We start from the raw sequence: 25,524 nt of genomic DNA on the forward strand, positions 1-25,524 counted from the left end.
TATTAAGGGGGCTTTTGACTCAGTTTCTATCAACATTCTGTCAGAGAAGCTGCACCAGCATGGTCTTTCGCCAATTTTAATTAACTTTTTGCTAAACCTGTTTTCTGAAAAGCACATGCACTTTTCGCATGGCGATTTAACAACATCGCGATTTAGCTACATGGGTCTTCCCCAGGGCTCATGTCTAAGTCCCCTGCTCTACAATTTCTACGTGAATGACATTGACGATTGTCTTGCCAATTCATTGCAGACGACGGGGTGGTCTCTGTTACAGGGCCCAAAGCTGCCGACTTGCAAGGACCATTACAAAATACCTTGGACAATTTGTCTGCTTGGGCTCTTCAGCTGGGTATTGAGTTCTCCACGGAGAAAACTGAGTTGGTTGTTTTTTCTAGGAAGCGTGAGCCGGCGCAACTCCAGCTTTTATTAATGGGTGCAACGATCAACCAGGTTTTCACATTTAAATATCTCGGGGTCTGGTTCGACTCTAAAGGTACCTGGGGATGTCACATTAGGTATCTGAAACAGAAATGCCAACAAAGGATCAATTTTCTCCGAACAATAACTGGAACATGGTGGGGTGCTCACCCAGGAGACCTGATCAGGTTGTACCAAACAACGATATTGTCGGTGATGGAGTACGGGTGTTTCTGTTTCCGCTCCGCTGCGAACATACACTTCATCAAACTGGAGAGAATCCAGTATCGTTGCTTGCGCATTGCCTTGGGTTGCATGCACTAGACCCATACGATGAGTCTCGAAGTGCTGGCGGGCGTTCTTCCGCTAAAAAATCGATTTTGGGAACTCTCATATCGATTGCTCATCCGATGCGACATTCTGAACCCGTTGGTAATTCAAAATTTCGAGAGGCTCGTCGAGCTTAATTCTCAAACCCGTTTTATGTCCTTGTACTTCGACTACATGGCACAGAGCATCAATCCTTCTTCGTACAATCCCAACCGTGTCCGTTTCCTAGATACTTCTGATTCTACTGTATTCTTCGACACATCCATGAAGGAAGAGATTCGTGGAATCCCGGACCATATACGCCCGCAGGTGATCCCCAATATATTTTATAATAAATTCCGAGAAGTCGACTGCGACAAAATGTTTTACACTGACGGATCAAATCTCGATGGGTCCACTGGCTTCGGTATCTTCAACAATACTAGCTCAATGATCCCGCTTCAGTTTACGTCGCAGAGTTAGCTGCAATTCAGTACACCCTTGGGATCATCGACACTCTGCCCACAGATCACTACTTCATCGTTTCGGACAGCCTCAGCTCTATCGAGGCTCTTCGTGCGGTGAAGCCTAAAAAGCAACTCCCGTATTTTCTGGGGATGATACAGGAGTCCTCGTGTACGTTATCTGAAAAATCTTATCAGATTACCTTTGTTTGGGTCCCCTCTCATTGTTCTATCCCGGGCAATGAAAAGGCCGACTCATTAGCAAAGGTGGGCGCATTAAATGGTGACATATACGAAAGACCAATCTGCTTCAACAATTTTTTTAGTATTTGTCGTCAGAGGACGCTCAACAGTTGGCAAATCTCGTGGAGCAACGGGGAACTTGGACGATGGCTACATTCGATTATCCCAAAGGTATCAACGAAGCCTTGGTTCAGGGGGATGGATGTGGGTTGGGATTTTATTCGTGTAATGTCCCGACTTATGTACAACCACTACACCTTAGATGCACATTTGCGCCGTATTGGGCTTGCGAAGAGTAGTCTGTGCGCTTGTGACGAGGGCTATCACGACATCGAACACGTTGTCTGGGTTTGCGCCGAGTATTGTGACGCCAGGTCTCAGTTAAAGGAATCCCTTCGGGCCCGAGGTAGACCACCCAATGTACCAGTCCGAGATATGCTGGCAACTCGTGATTTCCCCTATATGTCCCTTATTTATACCTTCATAAAAACGATAAATATCCCAATTTAGCCCCTCTCTTTTATTTCTCGTTTTTAGTTTCCTCCTGCCTTGTGGAACCGATCAGCTCCAGAGTGCCACTATGTAACCGCCGTCGCCCTTACCACTACGCCTGCATAGAAGGAAACTGAAGCGAGAGCGACTCGAGGTCCGATGACTTTTGAAGGATTCCCCGCGGGTCCGAAGAATACCATCCGCCAATCCGGTACTCGACGACTTACTAGACTGAGGCGCAAATTTGTTTCGCTGATCCCCCTTGCCCCCCCCCCCTCTTTCGAGCGAAAGTTGCAAGTTTTGCTTTTCTTTCCCTGTCTCTCCCCTGTCCTTGATACAACTGCTGCTACACTGATGCGAAAATAAGCCACCCTCTGAATATCTTGACCAAGCATAAGTTTTAGTTAAAAAATTCAAATTAGTATTCTGTATTCCTAGTTTTAAGATAGCTATAATTTTTACTCTTTATTGAAACTCTTGTCCTCCATCTTGTAAATAGAATTGAATCCCTAGTTTTAAGATTTCTGTGAAGTTTCTCATAAATATTTGTTCCCCCTTTTGTGTACTAAACTATATTGTTAGTTTTAAGATAACCGTAAAATATTTCGTAAAATACTATTACTCCCCCTCTTGTATATCAAAGTGAATCCCTTGTTTTAAATTTTTTTCACAAAAAAATCTTTTGGCCCTCTCTTGTATATTGAATCTTATTTCTAGTCTTAAGATAGCTGTAAACTTTTTTTTTCCTTTGTAAAAAAAATATTTCAACATTGTAACCTCCTAGTTTTAAGATATCCAAAATGTAAAAACATAAGCATTTGGCACCGCCAAGCTAACGCATTTGTGCCTATCAAATAAACGAAATGAATAAAAAAAAAATAACAAAACTTGGCGACTAAATTTCATGGATCTTTTCTTATCCAACGATTAGTCAACTAGGCGACTTGGATGTCGTTGTGGATACGACAAACTCATTCATAGTAGCATCCCAAGAAGAAGCTTGTCCTCCTCGTACTGTTAAGGTTGCACAGAGAATGCGCAAAATTCGCAAACGAAAAAAGCAGTTTTTTCCACACCGTATGTCAGATCTTCATAAAAATCAATCAGCAGTACTGTAACAACATTCTACTTACGCTGATTGATTTTTATGAAGATCTGACATACGGTGTGGAAAAAAACTGCTTTTTTCGTTTGCGAATTTTGCGCATTCTCTGTGCAACCTTAAGGTGAAGATATGTGGAAGCCAGGAACGCACGCTTGTTGCTAGGCACCAACTCGATTGTTTACATTGAGAAAAAAGGGAATTCGAAGTGAAAATTCAAACGCACAATTGAGAATTTTCGGACATTTTTTTCGGTCATCTGCACAGTGACAGAAAATTTGAAGTTTTGTTAGTGGTGTGTGATTAAAGTGCATTTGAAAAAGTGCAACGAAAATGAGAAGAAAAATAAGAGTGTTTCGAAAAGAAATCCCAAGTGAAGAGGGGTGATATTTTCGCAAAAAATAAGAACTACAGATGGTATTCCGTCCAAAAACTCGGGATGACTCTATAGGAAAATGTTCTATCTTCCTCAAGTAGCAATTTCGCGTCACACCGGCAAGGTTAGTATTGAATAAGATCGAGTGGCGGTAGTGGAAGTAAACACCTGTAATTGGGTGGGATTTCAACGGGGTGGGGGGGGGGGCAGCATCTACATGTCCCACATCGGAAGAGCATATACTTTTTTGTATTCACCTGAGCAAATAAATACAGGAATTGCATGCCCTTCGAATTTGTCTGACAATCGCTGCGATCTGACGAGAAAAGGTCGCTGTAGTATTCTTCAAATACCGTGGCAGACATACGGGCATCGGTGACTGTCCTTTGGCAACCTGCAATTGTATATCGAATTCACGGTACGCAGTATCTTGAATAGCCTCAAGATATATATCTTCCTTAACTTTACCTGACCGGAAAAGGTCGCAGCCATATGATATTGTGAATGGTGCTGGTGATTCGTGACTAATATATTAGGATTCATAAGTCACTGGAGGAGCCAACTTTGGCCACCTACAAAAAATCAAGGGATGATCGGAACGCTGGACCGACCGGATTAACAGACTCGAGCAGGGACCCCCCTAAGGCCAATCGTTAGACATACTAAGATAACTCACTCACATACGATCACTTGAACTGACTGGTATGCCAAATCAGGATCACTATCTTCTAATCGATTGCCCAGAGTTTCAGTACCTCCGAAACCTCCCCAAGCCTTGAATCCGAGACATTCTGGCCAACGACCCGACAAGTGAGGAGACAATTATCTTATTCTTGAGAGATGCCAATCTCCTCGATAAACCTTAGAAACTTCCACGGACCCTTTGCCCCACCCACTCCGGCTTACTCTAAAGCCCAGCATTTCAGCGACCCACAACGCAACAACCTACAACTCAGCCTTCGAATATCGCCAACAATATTTACAATACAATGTAATATAAAAACTGTGCTTTATTATCTTCTCGGGCGAATGATCAATTGGTTAATACTTTTAATAAACAACCAATATATTAAGAATCATGAATTAGTTCACGAGGTATGAATAGGTTTATATAATATTCCGAGATGCGTGAAATGCTTCAGGAGAAATTATTCACAATCACGACAACCAGATCATGGCCAAGATGTAATAAATCATAAATCAGTTCATGTTGTATGGTCAAACTGTAACAATATTCCCAAATTTATGAATAAAATCACTAGACACTCTTCATAAAGTTAAGCAAAATTCCCATACGAGAAATTTTTTTTGGATAAGACCAAATTTTGTACATAAAGACACAAGACCTAACATAATGTGTGTTGTTTTTAGTGTTTCGGATTCTCCTCGTCAGTTCGGTTCTTACACCAAAAGGTTTCGGTTCACAATCCTCGTCGGAAAACAGAACCTCGCTCGGTACCAGCTTGTAGTTTAGCATTCACGCAAGACGTGTGACTTTTTGGATTTTAGTGTTCAACTAGCGCCAATTTGGTGCTGGTTTAGACTTATCTAACTGGCATTACGTTGGTGTTAGTTACAGACGAGGAGAATCCGAAACACTAAAAATCATACATTCATAAAGTTGTGAACTAGTCCACGTACAGAAAAAGGCCTGGTAATGACATAGCGGAAACTAACGTCCACAAAACAAAAAAGAATATCTCGGCTAATAAGAGCGTTACTGAAAGGTTGTTCCAGAATTCATGGTACTTTATTTACGACCAATTTTTTTCCGTGTACAGTTTAAGTATGTTACATATCTACATCTACAGTCAGGCAAAAAAATAAAGCTCTAAAACAATTTCACCAGAATTTCAGAACGTTGCACACTTCGCAACTTTTTCATTTTGGTCGAAATGGTGATTGGTCGCTTTGTCTCTGGTGATTCACGTGATCAAATCCCGTATGTTGTTTTCGAAATAAAATCATTTTACAGGCGAAATTTTTTTAATTTATTCGCGATTCAGTAGATGTACTTTCGCTAATAAAGTTTTCTATAGCACATTTCATTAATTTCTGATTCTATCGTGGAATAGTTTTAATTTATTGCCCAGCATTGAACGACAGTAGACAACCCCGCCTTGTCTAACTAAAACGTAACTGATAATAGGCAGGAAATAGAACCACTTTTATCAATTACGGCAAGAGGCTGTTCAGCAAGATAGCTTCAACATTTTTATTGTGTATCTCTTCATCCGTTCATTAGCCTAAAGCCAATTTGCATTGTATAAGTCCACCTCGCAGCGTGCGATTTATATCGACCATATAACCGTGATACTTCCTTTACTCATCTCGTACTGTTGTTCAGTGACCATCATCACTTCGATTCGGCTGGTGCAGCGATGGAGGGCCGCCTGCTACCGAAATAGCTAACGAACTGCTACCGTTGATTGGTTTATTATAGCCGACGATTGAGGAGGGAAATGATCGCACCATGGTGAGATTGATGAGCATCGTCTAGCTACATACTGTGTTTCAAATCACTTTCGGCGATGGTTGACGGGCGGATCAGTCAAAATCAAATTTATGGTACGAAAACCGCAAATTTAACATCAGAAGTTCGCTGACTGCCATACCGAGGGAATCAATTTTAATTGAATAATGGACAAAGTGGTTAAACGGGTACAAAGTGCCACTACCTTTCGCCAGGATTTAATCTTTAACTTTAGATCTTTAGACTTTAATCTTAAGTTAAAGATGATTGACCTGGTAATTGGCACCCTGGAGAGACTGACATCACAAATGTTGTGGAAGGCGTCGTTGCACGATGATTGTTCGGAAAGTGCGAAGACACTTCACTCTTGTTACAGGAAAAGACATACACTATTGTTGAAACGATAAATCTTTAAAATCTTACAACATAACATCATTGGTACTTCTATATTACTAAAAAATTTCTTCTTGCCGTAATATACAATTTGTATGCTTATGCTAAACTGACCGATTGAAGGCCAATCGTATAACGGAAAACATCAATTAAACACAAGCAATTACACAAAATCAACTAGATTCGAACTAATGTTCCTTTGTGCACATCCAAATTATACCATATAATCAGAGCAAATTCGAAACTGATTGACCATTTGAGTGCCTGGCCCACTAAAATAAGAGTTTGCGTGTACCACTTTCCGACCAAGTTTTTACTGCTGGTTCGTTCCGGTGAAACATGATTCGGTTTCATAACTCAATCATAATTAGCTGCAGCAGCAGCAGTACCTCAGCTGAAAGCCTTCACATATTTTGCTCGGCATTAAAATTTTACTTTCATTTCAAAAATGGATGCACCAATTGGAAAATAATAATAGTTTGCAATCTTTCATCTGACACCGTCGGCCATCCACACACGAACGCCCACTATCAACAGTCGTAAGTTATTAATTTAAACCTTTCAATTATTTATCCTCGCTTGCATTATCCATCCACCCACAGAAGAGCTTGACCGTTCCGCCCGAGAGAAAAGTTTTGCTTTGCTAACTTCGATAAACAACCCGTTTCGTGCATTGGCTCGATGCTTTCGTCTTTAATTTATCAGCCACCTGAGGACTTCCTTCAAGCGTTACTAATTCAAACGAACTTTTCCCCTATTTGGCAAATCGAGAAACTCGATCAACATAAATAAAAAAAATAGAAATGAACTTACCAAAATCTTGTGTCGAAGACTCTTGACCTGAAATATCCGCTCCATTCATCGGTAGCACCAGAAACGGTAGGATAATTACCACCAGAAGGTGCATTCTCATCGAAGGCCACCGGTTGAATCCCCGGCTGTTCAAGAACATGCTGCTGCTGCCTTGCAAAGAGCGCTCTTTACACTTTCCACTCAACAATTTCCCCGTGGTCGTGATTCTTCCTATGCTATCTTCTTTGCCAATTGAGCGTATTGAAAACAAGAGCGTCTTGAAACGCAATTCTTAAACTCTCGAACGAGCGAATTAATTCAATTGCAAGCAAGCGCGAATTCGAACTAGTTCAGCACAATAATTCCAACAGCATCATTATCGTGATTGTACGCGCCCGTACGAAGTGGATTTTGATCCAGAATTGGAAAAGCCCATAATTCACAGCAACGGCACCCGCAATAACCGCACACAACACTCACGCCCTCGTGCAAAAAAAACTTTAGTTAATTCACTTGATCCCACACGCCTATACGCGCTCTGTACCGCACTAGCGGGAGATTTGAATGAAACGTACGCTTTCCCAGACGACGAACCCTTCCAATTAATCCTTTTCTGATGTAATGACAAAGTTCCTTAATTTGTCTCCGTGCACAACAGCAGCAACAGCTGCATCACAAACCGTAGTTCTTCTTGATCCCGCTATTCCAGTTAATTCACTCCCACAGCATCAAGATTGCCTCTCAGCGTTCTCTACTCGTGTGTCGAATGATGCGAGGTCTCCTGGGAGACCGACCGACAACAAAGCATAAACCAAATATAGCACAACAAGCACCGCCGCCGATGAGGACCGAAAGCTGAAGATCGATACGCGCAACGTGATTTTGTTCGTTCACCTCGCAACTCTGTCTCCGCTGCCTGGTTGCGTCTGAACGAGTCGGCAACGATACTGAAACTGACTGGGTATGAAGGCTCGCTACCATCGGAGGCTTTTTGGAACCTCGCGCGCGCACGCTCGATATATTCTCTCATCAAGGCCTGCTGCTTTGGTAAAGCCGTGGTGCGCGCTCTACCGCTCTTTGGTTGGTTGAAGAAGACAAAACTGCAAATCTGGGTACGGTGGCGGCAGTGTTGCCACATAGTTGGGTTTAACTGGAAGGGTACAAATATTTGAACTATTATTTTAGTGAATCTGGTAAAGTTGTCTTCTTTCAACATAGTGATTCAACATTGATCTTAATATTTTGTATAAATTTCCGTTGAGGGAGACGTCATGGGCAAATTTTAAAGCAACATTTTTTATCTTTTTGCTTCTTTTGTAATAAAACAACAAGATTTTTAGCGGACTGCTTAGCTTATAGCTTAAGGTTCGTCTCAGTTCATCCCGGGAGACAAAATTTCCAAAATCGGGCAAAATGGCGACCGTCAGCCAAGTAAACACCGGTTCTCGGGAGGAGGACTAAGCTTTGCGTCTCTTTGTCTCGAAGTGTGTAACGTAAAGTCCTCTATTTTGTTGCTCCTAACAACGTGTTCTTGTTCGTAAGACGTAATTAAAACTTCGCATTGATTCTGCTTCTGTCTTTTTGCTGATTTCCTCCTAGGTCCCAGGTCTAAACCGGATCAATCAACTATTAAGTAAATCAGAGAACACTGGTAACCGTAATGTCAAAAAATACAATTTCGCTGCAACTACTCTATCAGTTATTATTCCTGTCCTAATGTGTATTAATAATTGTTTTGTTTGATAATCAGAAATAATTTAAAATCTTAATATGCTACAACTAAGTTACAGAAAACAGATATCAGAAGCTCGAACAAACAAGTTTAAGATTGGACATCCATTCAGTAAAACTCATGCACTAAACGGAATGGCGACAGAACCACCTCTGGTGGTAACATCTCAAATATCGTCGTAGGTGCCTTTTACTAAACTTGTACGCTTGACGACCGAGAGGGGACTTGGCCTTAATCCCACTGCACTGCTAAACAATATCTCGCAGCAAAAAAATGCCTAAAACACACTTCTCCTCCAAGCATATCGAAAATTGTTGTTGGTTTTATTATACCCGCCCCACCAGTAAGTCTCTGGGATGGAATGCACCTCAGAGCAAATAAAGAGAAGAATAAAAACGTTCTTTGCACTTCGCATGCGAACCACTGGTCTTCTCTTTTCCAATATACCTCATCATGTGTCTTGCTCCCACGTGTGCCTTCTACTCGGTGGCTGAACACCTAAAACAGTAGAAATAAAGAGGCTCTTTAGTGTGCATCTTGGTTCCACGCACAGGGAAGCAGTGAAGGAAACCAAAAACATGGTAAATATGTTCTTCCGATCAATTTTTTATCTGAAACAATAGTTTGATTCGCCTTCCTGATTCCTTGTGCGTCTCTTGGTGCACAGATCTTTCTCTTTTTCGTTTTCAAGTTTCTCTTTGTGCGCATTGTGTGAGCAAGTAATAAGCCCGGTACGTCTCAAATTCATTTTTAGTGTTTCTCACGGTAATCCATGGCTCTTCCCCAACTGTCAATATGCGACGTCATTTATGGACGGCCCCTTAGTGATATCTTTAGAGCAAGCAATCCAATAAAAAATAGGTTTGACAGAATATTAGTGCGCTTTTAGCACCTTGTATCACATCTTTATGTTTGTTATACATACTAAAAATACCAAAACATGTGATGTAATAGGCGGAAGATTAGAGAAGCAACCCTCTTCTCCTTCCCACGGGTAGTAACTTTGGAATTTCTTTTTCTTTTTTTTCGAGAGTTGTCCTACTGCAGCTGTAGAGCTAGGTTCTCGGAAGGGCTCCCCGCCAGAATCACATACTTCAATTTGCAGACGGTGTACGGATCATATTCTGACAGGAAGTAGTTACACCATATCACTAGAGCTCCCGGTCATGTCGCCATGGAACGTGTTGTCCAGTGGCTATGGGAGCTTTCTTTTTAGTTGATTCAATTGAAGGCATGGAGGTGGACTTCTGGAATCGAGGGTAGAGACTTCCGGACGTGATCGATTCATGATCGCGCGAGTGCGTGGGACTGTAGGTTTAAGCTTAAGACCGCGTTTGAATGTTTATAAGTGCTGAGACGTTCATATTATCACCGTCATGTCTGCGAGAGCGCGAGTGTAGGTTGCTTGGATGATCGCGCAGGGCTCAAGCATTTGTATGTTTGTTTGGCGCGTGTATGTGACTTCGTGTGTATAAATTCGATTCTTATGTCGCCATGGAACGTATAGTTTAGTGGGCATTGGATTTATGCTACTAGGGCTGAGAATAGGGGTTTGCCGGACGCAACCGATTCATGATCGCGCGAACACGGGCATTTGGAGTTCACTCTTGAGAACGCGTTTGTGAATTTATAAGTGCTAAACCGTTCAATTTGTCACCAGGACGTTATGCTGTTTTCCAGATCTTGGATATAGTTGTGCGTGGATGATCGCGAAGGACTCGAGCGTTTGTATGTTGATGTTTTTGTCGCGTGTGCCAGTGTGTATGTAACTTCGCGTAGTCACATTATTTTTTAAAAGCATGTCGCCATTCGCATGTTCGCGTGATCTTCAATGATCGCTCGTGGACGTCTAGTTTTTATTTCTATTCGTCCAACTGAAGGCATGAGTTTGGGCTGCTAGGATCAAGGGCAGAGACTTCCGGAGGTGACCGATTCATGATTGTGCGAACGGTGGGTTGATGCTTAGTAAATTTTTAGGTGCGAACGTTTACTTAATTACCGGGGTGTTTGGATGTTGGCGAGATCGCGGGCGTTCGAATTTGTGACCAGGTTTGTGTTATCGCGTAGGCCACGTTTGTACGCTTGTAAAAAGAGATTGTGAGTGTATATGAGAGAATAAGCAATTTGTGTTAGTGAGTGTTAACATGAATCTAATTTAAAATATAGCAATAAAAGAAGGGTGCCTCCAGAGAGAATTGGGCCCTAAACCCACATTGTATATTATTTGACCATGGCAGTGGACAATAAAGGTCGCCAAGTTAAGTACTAAAATTGATCACAATGTAGCTTACCTAAAAAGAAAATAATCGTATCCCAAGTTTCTGTGATATAATCACTGTAATACTGCTTCGGTGGAAAAGCCCCCGGACCACATCAAGGTACAGTATCATGCCGAGGGTAGTAACTTTAGAATTTCAGACATAAAAACTTTAGACTTACGAACTTTAGGCTTTAAAACTCTAGACTTTAGAAACTTTAGACATTTAGAAACTGTATTAATTTAGAAAAAATATTTCATTTTTATTTTGCAGCGTTTGGTGGGGAAATGAGAGCGCATCAGGCCGATGATAGGAGAAGTAATGGCTGAATGGTCCATGCAGACCACAAAAACGTCATGGGAGAGAATCAGGATTTGGGTTGTGGAAGGATTAAGAAATTGATGTATGCTTGACGAATAATTTCGCTGCGGAATGTAATGAAAAGGTGAATTGAACAGTACTACTGGTACCTGTTCAGAAATAAAAATAACATGTTTCTTCATAAGGTTTGATATCAAATATTTGCTAAAAAGTTCACTTTATCACCGTGGTGTCATCAAGTTTGCGAGATCGCGAGCGTAGATGTGCATGGATACTGTATAATCACGAAAGGCTCGACCGTTTATATGTTCACGTGTTTGTCGCGTGTGCGAGCACGTATATGACATTGCGTGAATGAATTCGATTTTCTAACCGTGTAGCCATACGCATATTCTTGTGTGATCATGAATGATCGCGTGGACCGCGAATACGATACTTTATTTCCAGTGTGCGGTTCAGATGGTAGAAGAGTGAATTTCCACGAATCATTAGAGTTGCAATGGTTTTGCCTTTTTACCCGAAAAGAAGTACAACCAATATTTAAGAATGCATGAAGATCCAACATATTTATTCATTGCAAAGATATCCTGTCCAAAAAATTTGAAAACACAGTACAGATCAACCAATATGGCGTATTCTAGTACTTAAAATTTCTGACCAGTTTTTCTCTGATACCAAGTTATATATAACATTCAACAGGAATTTCCCGTCCAAAAACTTCATGTAAACAACTCCCTACAAAACACTGAATATTGGTATTTGATAATCATAATATAGTACATTCCATAAATATTCAGCCTTGCCCGTGCCCGTTCCCATCTACAATAGTTATGCTACATTTTCATATCATTTTATAATCGGAACAAACCAACTTCAGTTATTCTTGGACGAACTATAGCCAAGTCTCCAGGTATTGTCTAGTGAATCTTTCCTGAGGCTCTCACTAGCAAGTTTATTCCCCATAAGCTGTTCCAGGTGGCACATAATTAATGGTGATCCAAGTGGTTCTCGGAGGGGCTCCCCTGGTAGAAGCACTCACTACAATTGCAGACGATACGGTAAATGTCACTCACTAAAAAAAACTTCTTAAGGCCAATTGCAGCGGGCCGTGATTTTGATTGTGATATTGAGTGTACGTTTCAGATGGGGGGATGTCAAGATTTCACAATCGCGTGAGAACAAGCGTTTATATGTTCCCACTTGAGACCGCGTTTATAAATGTAAAAGTTAATCATCGTGGCGTTTTCTTGTTTGTGAGATCGCGGGCTTAGGTGTGCGAGGAGGATTGTTGAGATTCGAGCATTTGTATGTTAATGTGTTTGATCGAATGGGCGTATGCCGTGTGTACTAGGGTGTATGTAATTTGGCGTGCATAAATTCGATTGTATAACAATGTTGTCATTTATATATTTGTGTGGATTCTTGAATGTTTGCGCGCACAGCGAGTCTGATATGAAATTTTGAGTATACGGCTCCAATGATTGGCATTGGCCAAGGGTGCTAATACGAAGGGTAGGGGCTTCCGGACGTGTTTGATTCATAATCGCGTGGAAACACTCGTTTGTGTAATCGCACTATAGACCGCGTTTATCGCTTGTAGCTGTTAAAGCGTTCACTTGATCACAACGGCGTTTTTGTGTTCGCCAGAAAGCGGGCATGGTTTTGCATGTATGATCACAATTGCATATTCGAGTTTGTGCCAAAGCTGTATTTTCTCGTAGGACTCAAGTGTTTGTATGTTAACGGATGTGAGCTGCGTGTATGTAACTTCGCGTGTATAAATTTCTTTGTATAACCATGTATTCGTGCGGGTTTTTTAATTTTCGCGCGGATCGCGGTTTTGAGTGCAGATTTGAAAGTAAGTGAGTTTCTCCATATCACTAAAATATCCGGCCCTGGCACCCTGAGAATTCCAATGTATATGAGATAGTTTTTTTTGAGACGAAGGTTGAAGGCATGGACCTGAGCTGCGAAGACCAGGTAGGGGCTTCCGTACATGTCCGATTAATGTTCGCATGGGAACATGCATGACCAGATTTGTATGATCGCGACGGACACGAGCGTTACTCTTGAGTATACGGTTGAAATGATGGAAAAGGGTGAGCTCCCCCATCTCATCGGGGTCTACAATTAACCTTATAACTGTAACCACACAACATTTTGATTGAATTTCTTAGGTGCTTTATATTGGCGGCTCTCATCGAAAAATGTTGATTCATGTTTGAGAATTTTCAATGTTTTCGCAAACGGATTTTTCTGTAAAATTAACCACTTAAAATCAGTTATTTCTTCAATATTCGTAATGTTTTTGGATTAATAACCGCCGTCATTTTTTGCACAGACGTACTGTCAACCTTATCGGTTTTTTTTTCACCATTGCTTTTAATCAAATGAAGGGTTGATGGTTTTACCACCTTTCTTCAATTTACCTTTGATAATTGTCCAAAAAATTGGATAAGGCGAAAATCTGTATAAATTAAAGTAATAATAAATTTAAAATTTTAGTCTATTAGTCGACCTAAACCATTTTATAACATCCTGGCTGAAATGGCAGTTAGGCCAGAACTTTACGGATGTGATTAAGTATTATGAATTTCGATCAATTTTACCACTAAACACTTCGCTATACTAATTAAAAATAAACATTCAAATTTTAAATAGCATAAGTGTGTACTGTTATAGTACATAAACTAAAATAAAGTGTATTGTAACAATATTGAATTCAAAAGTTGCTGAATCAGTTGATGCTCAAAAAATACAATCCATCGACAAATTGCAAAGTTTCAGCTGTACAAACTATTCACAGTTTAGTGGCATAGGAGTTTTCTCAAATTTTAATCATGCAACTTGCAATCGCATCGGGGATTATGTACTTTCTCATCTACTGTATCTTATGGGTCATCCACTTCACTCTCGTAGCCGTTGTCGTCATTGTTAATACATGATGATCGTGATTATATGATCCTTCTTATTTCTTCAACTTAGGGCTCACAAATGTAAACCTTTATTAGCTTTATCGATAATTGTGCTGGTTATTGTTACGGAGGTACCGACCGCATTGATGTTGTCATTATTGTCTGAACGGTAACCACTAATTTGTCTAGCGTGTTTGGTTCAGATGATAGCGTGTCGTATTGGACAGCCGTAGATAAATTGTTTTTAACTCTTTCTATGCATAATTTCTCGTAATGTACAATTTGATCACAGAATGGGTATGTATTAAAGGGTGTGTCACATCAAATTGAATCATGAAAAAAACGATGTAGAAAATTACCTAGTGAACCAACCTTTATCAAACTTTCAGTCAAAATATAACCCATTAGTAAGCTTATTTATTTCATTCAACTTCAACACCATATCCGTACCACGCATTAGGTTCTGTATAACATCTGGCTGCAGCTTCTTCTGTACAGAAACCCACTTTTCCTTCATGTATTCCTCTTGTTCCTATTTTTCGATGGGCCTTAGATCCGTAGGGGGGTTCATATCCTTGGGTACGAAAGTGACGCTCCACTTCAGGACAACATTTGAATAGTGGCACGAAGCTAGATCCGGCCAGAAAGTTGTAGGGCCTTTGTGTTGATTCAACAGAGGAATCAGACGCTTCTGTAGACACTCCTTGAGGTAGATCACTCCGTTTACGGTCCCGGTAATCACGAACGGCGCACTTTGTTTACCACATGAGTAGATCGCTTGCCAAATCATGTATTCATTGACACATTTTGAAAATTTCTGCTTCCTTACTTCCTTACTACTTACTTCTTACTTACTTAGTTGGATGTTTCGGAGGAAGTAAAGAAGTTGCCGGAAGTCCAGCTTAACGTAAGTCTGGATGATGATCCATGAGGGGACAATGAGGTTTCGTCAACATTACCCGACTCACCGTTGACTGCATGATTCCGAGTTTTTTTCGATGTCCCGATGAGAGAGTTGCTCAAAATCAATTCGCAATGTTGCTTTTCGGGTCACGCCTTTTTCTAATTTTCGAAAATATTACAGCGATAAAAATACACTACTCTACTCTAAACTACTTCCACCATGTTTTCATGAGCAAATACTCACTGGGTTATTTCCTACAGCGTTGTCTCCGTGATGCAATTTGATGGGGGGCACCCTTGAACTCTGTTTGTAATTTCTCTTGTCACCTTTAGATTTAAATTTTTGGATAATAGAATTGTATATCGTTTAAAATAAAATAAAGTCAGTTTGTTAACTACATTTTCCTCTCCTTTAATGTGTTGCCATTTTTGTTTTCTAATCTAAACTTGTTGTCTTGTCGAAATTAAAAACATTTTTATGTCCATTTTCTACGGTGTGTTGAGTTAAGCCAGTTTCTCCTATGCTTTTCGTTCTAACGTCATATGTTTGGTTTTTCTTCCACAAGTGAAGATACCTTGCCAAATCTTAAACTTGTGAGCTAATTTAATTTACTTCGTTTATTGAGATAATATTTTTAACTCGGATTTTTTCAAATGTCCACTTTTCGTAAGTTTCACCTGCTATAGAAATGTATCGGTTGCGCTTGGTCAGAATTTACTAGTTTTTCGGCAACAAATTTTTTTTCGACGTCCTGTTGGGCTGTTTGATAGCGTAATACGGTCGCAAATAGATTCCAGGTATTTGCAGTCGATTTTGGAAAATTGAGAACAGTTACGATCATTTCCCTTATCAACATTATAGTTATTTTTAATGTAGGTGTAGATTGTTTTCGAATCTCATGCGTATTTATGAATTCCGATAAATTTTACTACCAAATAATTTTCTACACCAAATAAAAAATTGCAGTAAGCTTTCATAAGTTAAAAATATATTAATAAATGAAAAAAAAGTATGTTAATGGGATAACGCAACTTGCAATCGCCTTGGAGAAACATGTGCTTCCTCATCTACTGTATCTTGGCGGTCCTTCACTTCACTCTTGTCACCGTTGTCGTCATCGTTATTGCTGACCTGGTGATCGTGATGAGATGATCCTCCTTGTTGATTCTTCTTACGGATCACAAGTGTAAACTTGTCGTATTTGGTATTAGCTTTATCGATAATTGTTCTGGATATTGATTTGGAGGTGCCGAATGCAGCTTTTGCTGTTGTCATTATTTCCTGAACGTCAGCCACTTATTAGTTTTATTGTTCAGATTACAAGTTGTCGTATTGGAGAGCCGTAGATTGCAGAACGAGTATGCATTAATGTGTCCTGAATATGTGCACCGCTAGCTTTGGCTGTTGGAAACAAACTGATTAGTTTTTCATGTCTCTCGGCTGTTTCTTCCCACACCACGCCTACATGTACATCATTATACCGCTAAAGCGACTAAAATGTTGCTACTGGTTGCAACATTAAGTTCCTCGCAACAATATTGTTTGAAATCGAAAAATTGATGCAAATACTTATATGTGATGGGCATCCCACCGAACGAGAAGACATGGGACTGGTTGTCTAGTGCAGCGATTCTCATCCTGCAGTAAAAATTCCGGGTGTATATTGGAATTTTAAGCATTTTTTCGTAATAGACTGAAAATGATATTGTTCTATTATTTTATTGTGGAGCAGAGTAAAGCCCTCCCCCCATTGCTTATTTCTACAACTAACACCAATACTATAATTTGGCTACCGTATAACTAACATAGGACAAAAGCTGATTTGATAAGTAATTTATATAGACGACACATACTGGCGAATGGTTCATCATTACAATAATTGGTTCTGGACATAGAAAGACGGCAGAATGTATGAAATCGAAGGCAACGATGACGGATGTAGAAATCGAATAACTGTAGAAGATCAGGACAGTCGATTCGTGCTTGAAGTAGATCGGCGATGACGGATAAATTTACGTTGGGAAGCTCCATACGTTGAATATCGTTTTAGTAATAAGGTGCCCAAGCATCAGCTGCATATTCAAGCGTAGAACGAACCAAAGCACAATGTAGTGCCTTTAAGCAGTGTACATCTCTTGTAACATGAAAAGTAAAGAGAAAAGTTTAGAAGTTATGGAAATGGTGTACTGTTTGTGAACATTAAAATTCAGTTTTGAATCTAGTAGAACTTTCTTCACGACCGATTAACCTTGTATAAATATAAAATATTTTAGTCGAACATGATCATTGAATGTTTGCGAGTGAAAGAGATGATTGAATATTTAGAAGCATTTAGTTGCATCCTGTGGAAATGGCACCATGCATATTGTAATAATTCAGCATCTGTGGATATTTTAATGTGGTAGAATAGTTTAAAGTCGTCGGCAAATATTTGTTTCATACATTTTATCAAGAGGTTTAAGTCGTTGTTATAGAATAAAAATATGAAAGAACCAAGATAACTACCCTGAGGAACACTAGAGGTGACTACCAATTCAAAGGTTGTGCAGTCTCCAATTTTTACAACTATTTCACGTCTAGATAGATATGAGTGAAGCCATTTCAAGAAAAAGCCGCCAAATCCAAACTTGTCTAGTTTTGAAACTGCTACCTGGCGGTTGATTTTGTCGAATGCTGCCGAAAAGTCGGTATATAAGGGGTCTACTTGTAGTCTTGCTTACAAGAAACGAATGATGAAGGATGTATGGGATATTAAGTTAGTAAAAGTTGATCGTTTAGACATGAAACTGTGTTGGGTCTCGGATACGTAATCGGAGCAGTTATGGGTGATGATATCCAGACCAATCTTTTTGAATAACTTGGATATAGCACATAAAGACGCTATCCCGCGATAGTTCGAAACAGTGCCTTTACCTCCTTTATTGAAAACTTGGGCGATATAAGATTTTTCACAAATCCGGAAAGTTCCTGAACGAAGAGAGATATTGAACAGTATTGATAAAGGAACCAGGAAACTATAAACACAGTTTTCAGCACAGCATGATTAGCAGGTGAAGAATATTGATAGCATACAAACTCGATGTTAAACAGAGACCCCCCGCAACATACCAGGGTGATTTCTGGTGTACGAAGAGAGAAGGTTGAGAACCGCTGGTATAGTGTATATAAGTTCTGTATTTAAAGAGTGGGAACTCGTTGATGAGAAAGATTCATCATAGCGCAAGAGCGGGCGTGGCACATGAGACTGTGTTTATAATTTCATAAGTGATACCTCCTTAACATAATCACCAGGACGTTTATGTGATTGCGAGATAACGTAACGAAGAAAAAATTGGTAATTTTGGCATACTGAATTAATTTTTAACATTCAACATTAACTCGACTATTTATTAGCATATGTTTGTAAAAATGCAAAACTATTTTTAATTTCAGATGCAGATGCAAATCTGGCGACACTGCATGGTAAATGGTAAAAGTGAAGCAGATGCGATGAGAATAATACATCTGAGAGATTCATGGTAATTTGAAGGGCCATATCTTGTTTGGTTAAGGGTCGACCACTGAAAAAACCGAACAGGATTATTCAATTTTGTTGCGCAGGAAAACATCTTTTCGCGGGAATTGCAAAATATTGTTATTTTTTTGACAAATACGATAACTCTACAGAATCCAAAAAACCCTTGAGTAAGATCTTTTGTTTCATCGTGTTCATAGGCGCAACTTTATAAACCAATTCTGAATCCCGTCACATATGAAACAGGGATCAACGGCGACGACGGCAGATTCTGAAACAAATTCGACACTAGTAAGAAGCAAAGAAGTATCGAACTGTTGCGGTGTCCCCTCCAACCACATACGTTGGCATCGATTTTAAATCATGCACTTTAAAATGGAAACTGTCCCATACATCCCAATGCGAGACGGTTACCCATTTGGCCAATAGGTACCTAGTCGTCGGTAGAGCAAAATTGTGTTAAACCATTGTAGAACACGCGCATAAATTAACACGACGATCGGGAGCTCGTTCACTGAAAAACCACTACACGGAGCTGAAAGATGGAAGAGAATTGAAATGTTAATTCCTATGACTGATCGTATCTCGTCGGACGTTAAAAGGTCTGAGGTTTGGTAAGAGCAGCAACACGGTAGCCGGTCTGATCGGTGCACTACATGCCTCGACGAAGGTGTCCGTGTAGTAGCAGGCAAATAACACCAACATGAAGGAGTTCAACGGAATGGTATCAACTGGAGAGACTATTGATGATACCTGAGAAAAGCTTGGCGCACCGCACCCGACCTGTTTTCGCTGCCGTAGTAGCATTGTTTTTCGTTGCTTGCGTTTTCCCCCTATTCCACTCAACATTGGATAATGAGCGTACTCACAGCCCAGCAGCTACAATATCTCGTGTGTCGCTGGAAGAAATGCTCGGGAAGCAATTTGTCATGTTTCCCCCCACACACCATACGGGGAGAAACAACCGTTGATCCCATGCTGCTCTGATGTTGTGCACGATGCAGCGAATGAAGGAAGATCCAAACGAACGATGCGGAATTAATTACCAAGTATAGTTGGGGTATGAACTGCACATACACGCAGGTTAGGCAGCATCCCATAAATTAGCATTGCGGAATCTTGCCGACGTGACGTAGGAAAAGAAGAGAATCCACATTCGATCTATTTCGCGTTCTAGCTACCAGAATGCACTTGAATGTGGAACCGATCGAACAGCGCCATATTAAGATATGTTAAAGAGTATAGTTTTATGGTACTCTGGACATGCTTCAGCAAGCCATCAAAGATGACTTTTGCGAGTGCGTAGTAGTCATCATCACTTTGATGCCGTGTCAAGCACGTAGTTATAGAGGGGGTCTAATGCCGGTGGCGTGAACTTAAATTGAAGACTGTTCTAGTGACGAGAGGAGATGATGTTTAAAGCAAGAATTTAGTTTGTTATTCCAATGAAAAATTTTCACACAGTGCACCACTCGTTTTTCAGTTGTTAGTCAGTATTGTATATTGTAACACAGACCCTTAAAGTATTTTGTTGAGCAATACAAAAATACTTTTTTCAATACACTAACCTTGACGGTGTACCACGAAACTGCTACTTGGGGAAGCTAGAACATTTTCCTATATAATCAAGCCGAGTTTTTGACGGAATTCCATCTGTAGCTCTTATTTTGTGCGAAAATATCACCCCTCTTCACTTGGGGTTTCTTTTCGAAACACTCTTATTTTTCTTCTCATTTTCAGTGCACTTTTTCAAATGCACTTTAATCACACACCACTGCACAAAACACCCGCGAAACTTTAATCGTTTGCTAACAAAACTTCAAATTTTCTACCAATGTGCAGATGACCTAAGAAAAATGTCCGAAAACTCTCATTTGTGCGTTTGAATTTTCACTTCAGATTCCATTTTTTTTCTCAATGTAAACAAGCGCGTCGGTGCCTAGCAACAAGCGTGCGTTCCTGGGTTCCACATATCTTCACCTTAAGTGACTTTTCATGCGATACCAACCTATGCATCGTCAATCGTTGCAGCCCTGGCAGCGTTATCAGTTGATTTGCAGCAACTGAAAATTGCGCTCGATGGTTTGTTTGTTCTGCCAGCCTTACCCCAGAGCGTAAAAGTTGAACATGGTGAGGCACTTCGTGTCCGCCAGGTACACCCAGCCCCCTGCTAGGCAGCCATTTTGTCCTAGCCAACATCTGCCTTTGTTAAAATCAAAACAACCCAATGCTAATGCACGGGCGACGTGGGCCTACATCCAGCTAGGCCCATCTATGTTGACTACTGTCAAAGTCCGTATATCTCCATAGCGAATGACAGGAGTGACACCCTCCTGGGTACACCCGATCCGGCATTTACAACTGTCATACAAATACACCTAACAACATTTAAAACTAACGCAATTGTGGACAGTAAATTCAACACCCTTGTCACTTAGTCATGTGTCCAAAACCTTAATTTTTACTTCATTTTCATTATGCGACATTTTGGAAACGAAGAATTTAAACCGTACAAAAAAGTAAACAAGCTAAAGATGACAATCAAACGCACAGCATGCTGTGATGAACACAATCAGGGCCGGCAGAACACCTTTTTCCCGAGTAGGTAGTAACAGTTAACAGGGCTGTATGCCCGACGGCTTAGCGAAAATGTGTTTGTTGAATACAGATACTACCAATGTACCAACTACCAACTCCATTCTTTTATATTTCATTGCATTTATTTTCCGTTCCCTGCAATAAAATCTTCTTTCGCGAGGACTGAAGCCCGCATGATAGTGTTGACTAATGGGAAGGTATCTCTGACGATCGACATCCTTTCAGGCTTAGAGGAGGTCGATTTGAATATTTTTCCGATGGCAAAGATAATGCCGATAAGTCTCATTTTCGATACAAATTACATCTAATACAACCGGCCCACAGAGACGTAACTAACTTCAAATCCTGGCCAAAATAGAAGAAAATACTGTTTTAGTTTATTATATTTTCAGCTTAAATTGTTCTTCGAAACATACTCTAACGTTCTGCTTAAAAAGAAAGGCGTTTTCGTTTGATAATTTTGGTATACAATTATTTGAAATCAGTGATTTTTTTACACATTTTATTCACTTGAAAGATTGCTCAAAAACTAATTACCCAAAGTCAATATATAAATCAAAATCATGCTTTTCATAGTAAACTCCAGCAACTACAATCAATTGGGGTCAATTTTAGCTTTTCTTTGTCATTTTTGGGTAGTTTTTATGAAAGTGCTCACTTTTTTCAATTTTCCACATATTCGTTAGTAAAAAAGTACTTTGTCGGGCAGTGTCGGGTAAATGTGTTAAAAGAAGAAGATTATTTGGAGTGTCCTCTCACTGTTCCACGAAGATAACATTCCCAATTAATCCCATTCGGTTTTTTACAACTGATTGAAAATGTCGTGCTTTTTGCTTAAATTTAAGAGAACACGATTAAAAAATCAGTATTGGGGCTATTTAAAAGATCTTATATGAAAAGAATAATTTGAGACGGCACCGGTGGTTAAGTTGCAAGCGTGACCGCCACTCATTCCAGTTGGCCTGGGCTCAATTCCAGCTAAGGTCATTGAGATTTTTCTGAGGTGAAAAAATCTGTGGTGACGTCTTCCTTCGGAAGGAAAGTAAAGCGGTTGGTCCCCGGTCCATGAGTTGGTGGATCTATATCCAGAAATGAAGTCACCTCTCTGGCGTCGGTAAATACGAAGTAGTAGCCAACTTCTATACTTACTAACAAATATCCTCCTCCCGTGATACTTGTGGAGTGCGCAGCAGTATATACGGCCTCTAGCAAAAAAGTATCGAACTAACCATTCCTTCACTTTCCTCCCACGATCTACGTTAGGATCTGGCCGGCGCCGGTGATCAATAAACAATTTAGGATTACCAAGAGTTACATATAAACATATATACATAAACAATTTAGGATTACCAGGAGTTGCACATTGAAAGATGTTTCGCTACTGCCAAGCATAATTATCTACTTATTCCCTGTGCAACTTCAGCTAGTCCAGATCGATAACGGAGTAGCGGCCAGGGGTGGTCGCACAAGCTCAAGCTCAAGCTTATATGACAAGAATGATTTGATTGAGTCCCCCATATTATTTTTTGTTAGATTGCGTCCATTAACCAAATTGAGCTATTAGGATCACGATAGCCATATAAAAGAGTGTGAAATATTGCTTCCACTAACCTTGCTATTTGAAACGTAACGTACACAAGTTGCCTTGGAAGCGTAAGCGAAGCATCAAACAAATTATGCAATCTTCTCATTCTAGTTCCTTGTCTCCGGTTTGCAAGTGTTAACGTGAATAATATAGATTGAATACGATAATCACTTGGATAGATTTCTATTACCGAAATTACAAAAACTTGAATATCTTTTTCTACTATAAGAAAACCAGAAAAGCAAAATAAACATATGACACAAAATGTTTTAATTTATGAAAACAGTTGAAATTGACTAAATCTCAATGCGAGGTTTCCTCAAATTGATAGATTACTCTAAAATCACGTTTACATTGAAAAATAATAATGCTCGTGGAATTCGTTTATTTTCGGCTTTGCATCACCCTGCAAGGAAGTTTAATATTTTCATATTTTGGTCATTAATTGTCTAAAACCATGAAAAACCATTTTTCATCACTTGTTATCGTATAAAAAAGCTTAAAAACAAGTGCAATAATTTTGGCCATGGATTTGATATAGTTACGCCACTGTGCGGCCCCTGGATGGTGTACTTCTGCACCAAAGACAAGCCATTTAATATCATCGATATATCACGTGATCTAACTAAACAACACTCGACCGTGCATGAAGAAAAATTTTATCTACGTACCCGCCCGGGAAGTAGAGATTGATGGTGTGGTGTCCGAGAATTGCCTTAATTGCGAAATGGGGCGTGGCTCCTTCTAGATTCCTGTGCTTTAGTCAGTGAAAACTAATGCATGCAAGCAATTGGGTTCAGCACAAATCGAGGAGCATAAGAAAACTTATTTTCCATCAGCCTCATTTCGAGCTTTTAGCCGGCTTTGTTCGTCTAAAATTTGTACTTATGAACGGGGCTCGTCAATTTGTTCGCCTTTTTGTATCGCAGGCATAAACTGCCGTCGTTGCAAACAATGGGCCATTGTAGAAACAAGGCACGGTGTGGAAGATGGGGAGAGGATCAAGGAATTTTTTTCATCTGTGGAGAGACTCCGAATTAACTGTCGACATATCCCACATATAAATTATACGGGGAAAACTGAAGCATTCTTTTGAAAAACGCTGGAAAGAAATGTTAAAGAAAGTACCGGCCGCGACTAATTTCTCCGCTTCCTTGTTCACTAAAGAGCGATATTCTGATAATTTCGAAAGAGGAGAATCATTTCCTCCCGTAAGTTTCATCCCTTCCTGGTCTCGGAAAGTCCACATGGGACATCCAAAACTCACAGTGCCTCTATATTTCAGTCCTATTATTTTCCTAGATTTTACATAATGCATTGCACAATCTGGTTGTCTTCCGATGTGGATCTTCTTCAATTTTAACATATTTTGCTTTGGTAGAGAAAATACTATTAGGGAGCGTTTTTGGGATGAAACCGTGCTATTATTTCAATAGGATTAGCCTTTGCTCGGTACCAGGTATTGAAGATGTCGCTTGTTACATCCGAATCATAGGAAAAGATTTATTGAAATTGTTTCCATATACATCGCACCTCAGCTGGTTCTAGAAGACTTCAACTCCCACGGTATGCCATGAGGTTGTCTTCATTCTGATAACCGATCTATCTTACTGCATGATATTCCCGACAATTTCATTGTGACCATCTTGAATACAGTGGAAATGACACGAATGCCTACCAGCGCAGCCGAGCACGTTAGATTTATTGTTGTACTCTACCTCGCTACAATTAGTCGCCTACGCGTCCACTATATCTGAAGCAATCGAATCAAAATAAGAAATTCCTCCGGTGCAAGTGTACAACGTTTTGACTGGCTTATTTTTCTACACTGCGATTCCCACTCCGTTGTGGGCAGAGCGTTCTCAGAATTGTGTACGAAAAGGTCCTATGAGGTCTTTTTGAGCGTCGGATCGCTGAAATTTTGCCGAATATATGCGACGTTAGAAACGCAAATGAAAAACTTGATGAAAACTGAAAAACGCGGTTATTGGCACCGGTTCGTCAACGGATTAACAATATTTCATCACAATATTTCATCAAGTAGCTGGGCCCTACATTGTGTACACGATTCAACCTTTGATCGGAATACACGGAACTAAGAATCCTTTAACGGCGACAACAACATTTCACGTAGATACACATTCAAATAATAGATGTTCTCGATGAAATTATAATAATGTATATAAACGTAATAATTGTTCTTCAAACACACAAATTTATCTGACAGTAAAGATACTCGCGCTAAGAATTCTCCTCACAAAACGTGTGGTTTTATATTTACCTACGACCATATCCACATCGTTACAGTTCCAAGTAGGCGCTTCGATCGATAGAGCACGGACTCTTTGTTTTTACTGGAAAAAAAATATGGGAGTTCCTAGATTCTTTATTTTAATATCGTTCCCGATTAACTGATACAAATATTAGTTTGAGTTCTTTCGTATTTCTCTAGTCCGGGTAATGAGAAAAGTGGAACTTAGATTAGAATGGTAATGAGAAGGCGGATACATTAAGGGATTAGAAGGCATTAATGAAAAATCGCACTGGTTTACCGAATTTTTCAGTATTTATTGTCAGAGGACGCACGAAAATTGGCAAATTTCGTTGGATAATGAAAGTTTAAGAATCCCAAAAGC

The 25,524-nt window shown here is 40.0% G+C and overlaps 1 protein-coding gene across 2 annotated transcripts in view; it reads right to left on the reverse strand.

Moving 5' to 3' along the window:
• The window catches only part of LOC131686163 (uncharacterized), a 215,034-nt gene that overhangs the window by 161,747 nt on the left and 27,763 nt on the right, over window positions 1–25,524 (reverse strand). Inside the window, exon 2 of one of the 2 annotated variants that reach the window (XM_058970362.1) lies at window positions 7,083–8,211. The exons of the other annotated variant lie outside the window; for it this stretch is intronic. Coding sequence (XP_058826345.1) covers window positions 7,083–7,221 — 139 coding nt within the window. The 5' untranslated portion in view covers window positions 7,222–8,211. The remainder of the gene's footprint in view (window positions 1–7,082; window positions 8,212–25,524) is intronic. 2 annotated transcript variants of the gene reach the window in all.

This window comes from Topomyia yanbarensis, chromosome 2 (genome assembly GCF_030247195.1).
Source record: "Topomyia yanbarensis strain Yona2022 chromosome 2, ASM3024719v1, whole genome shotgun sequence".
In the NCBI taxonomy this organism is placed as follows: Eukaryota; Metazoa; Arthropoda; class Insecta; order Diptera; family Culicidae; genus Topomyia; species Topomyia yanbarensis.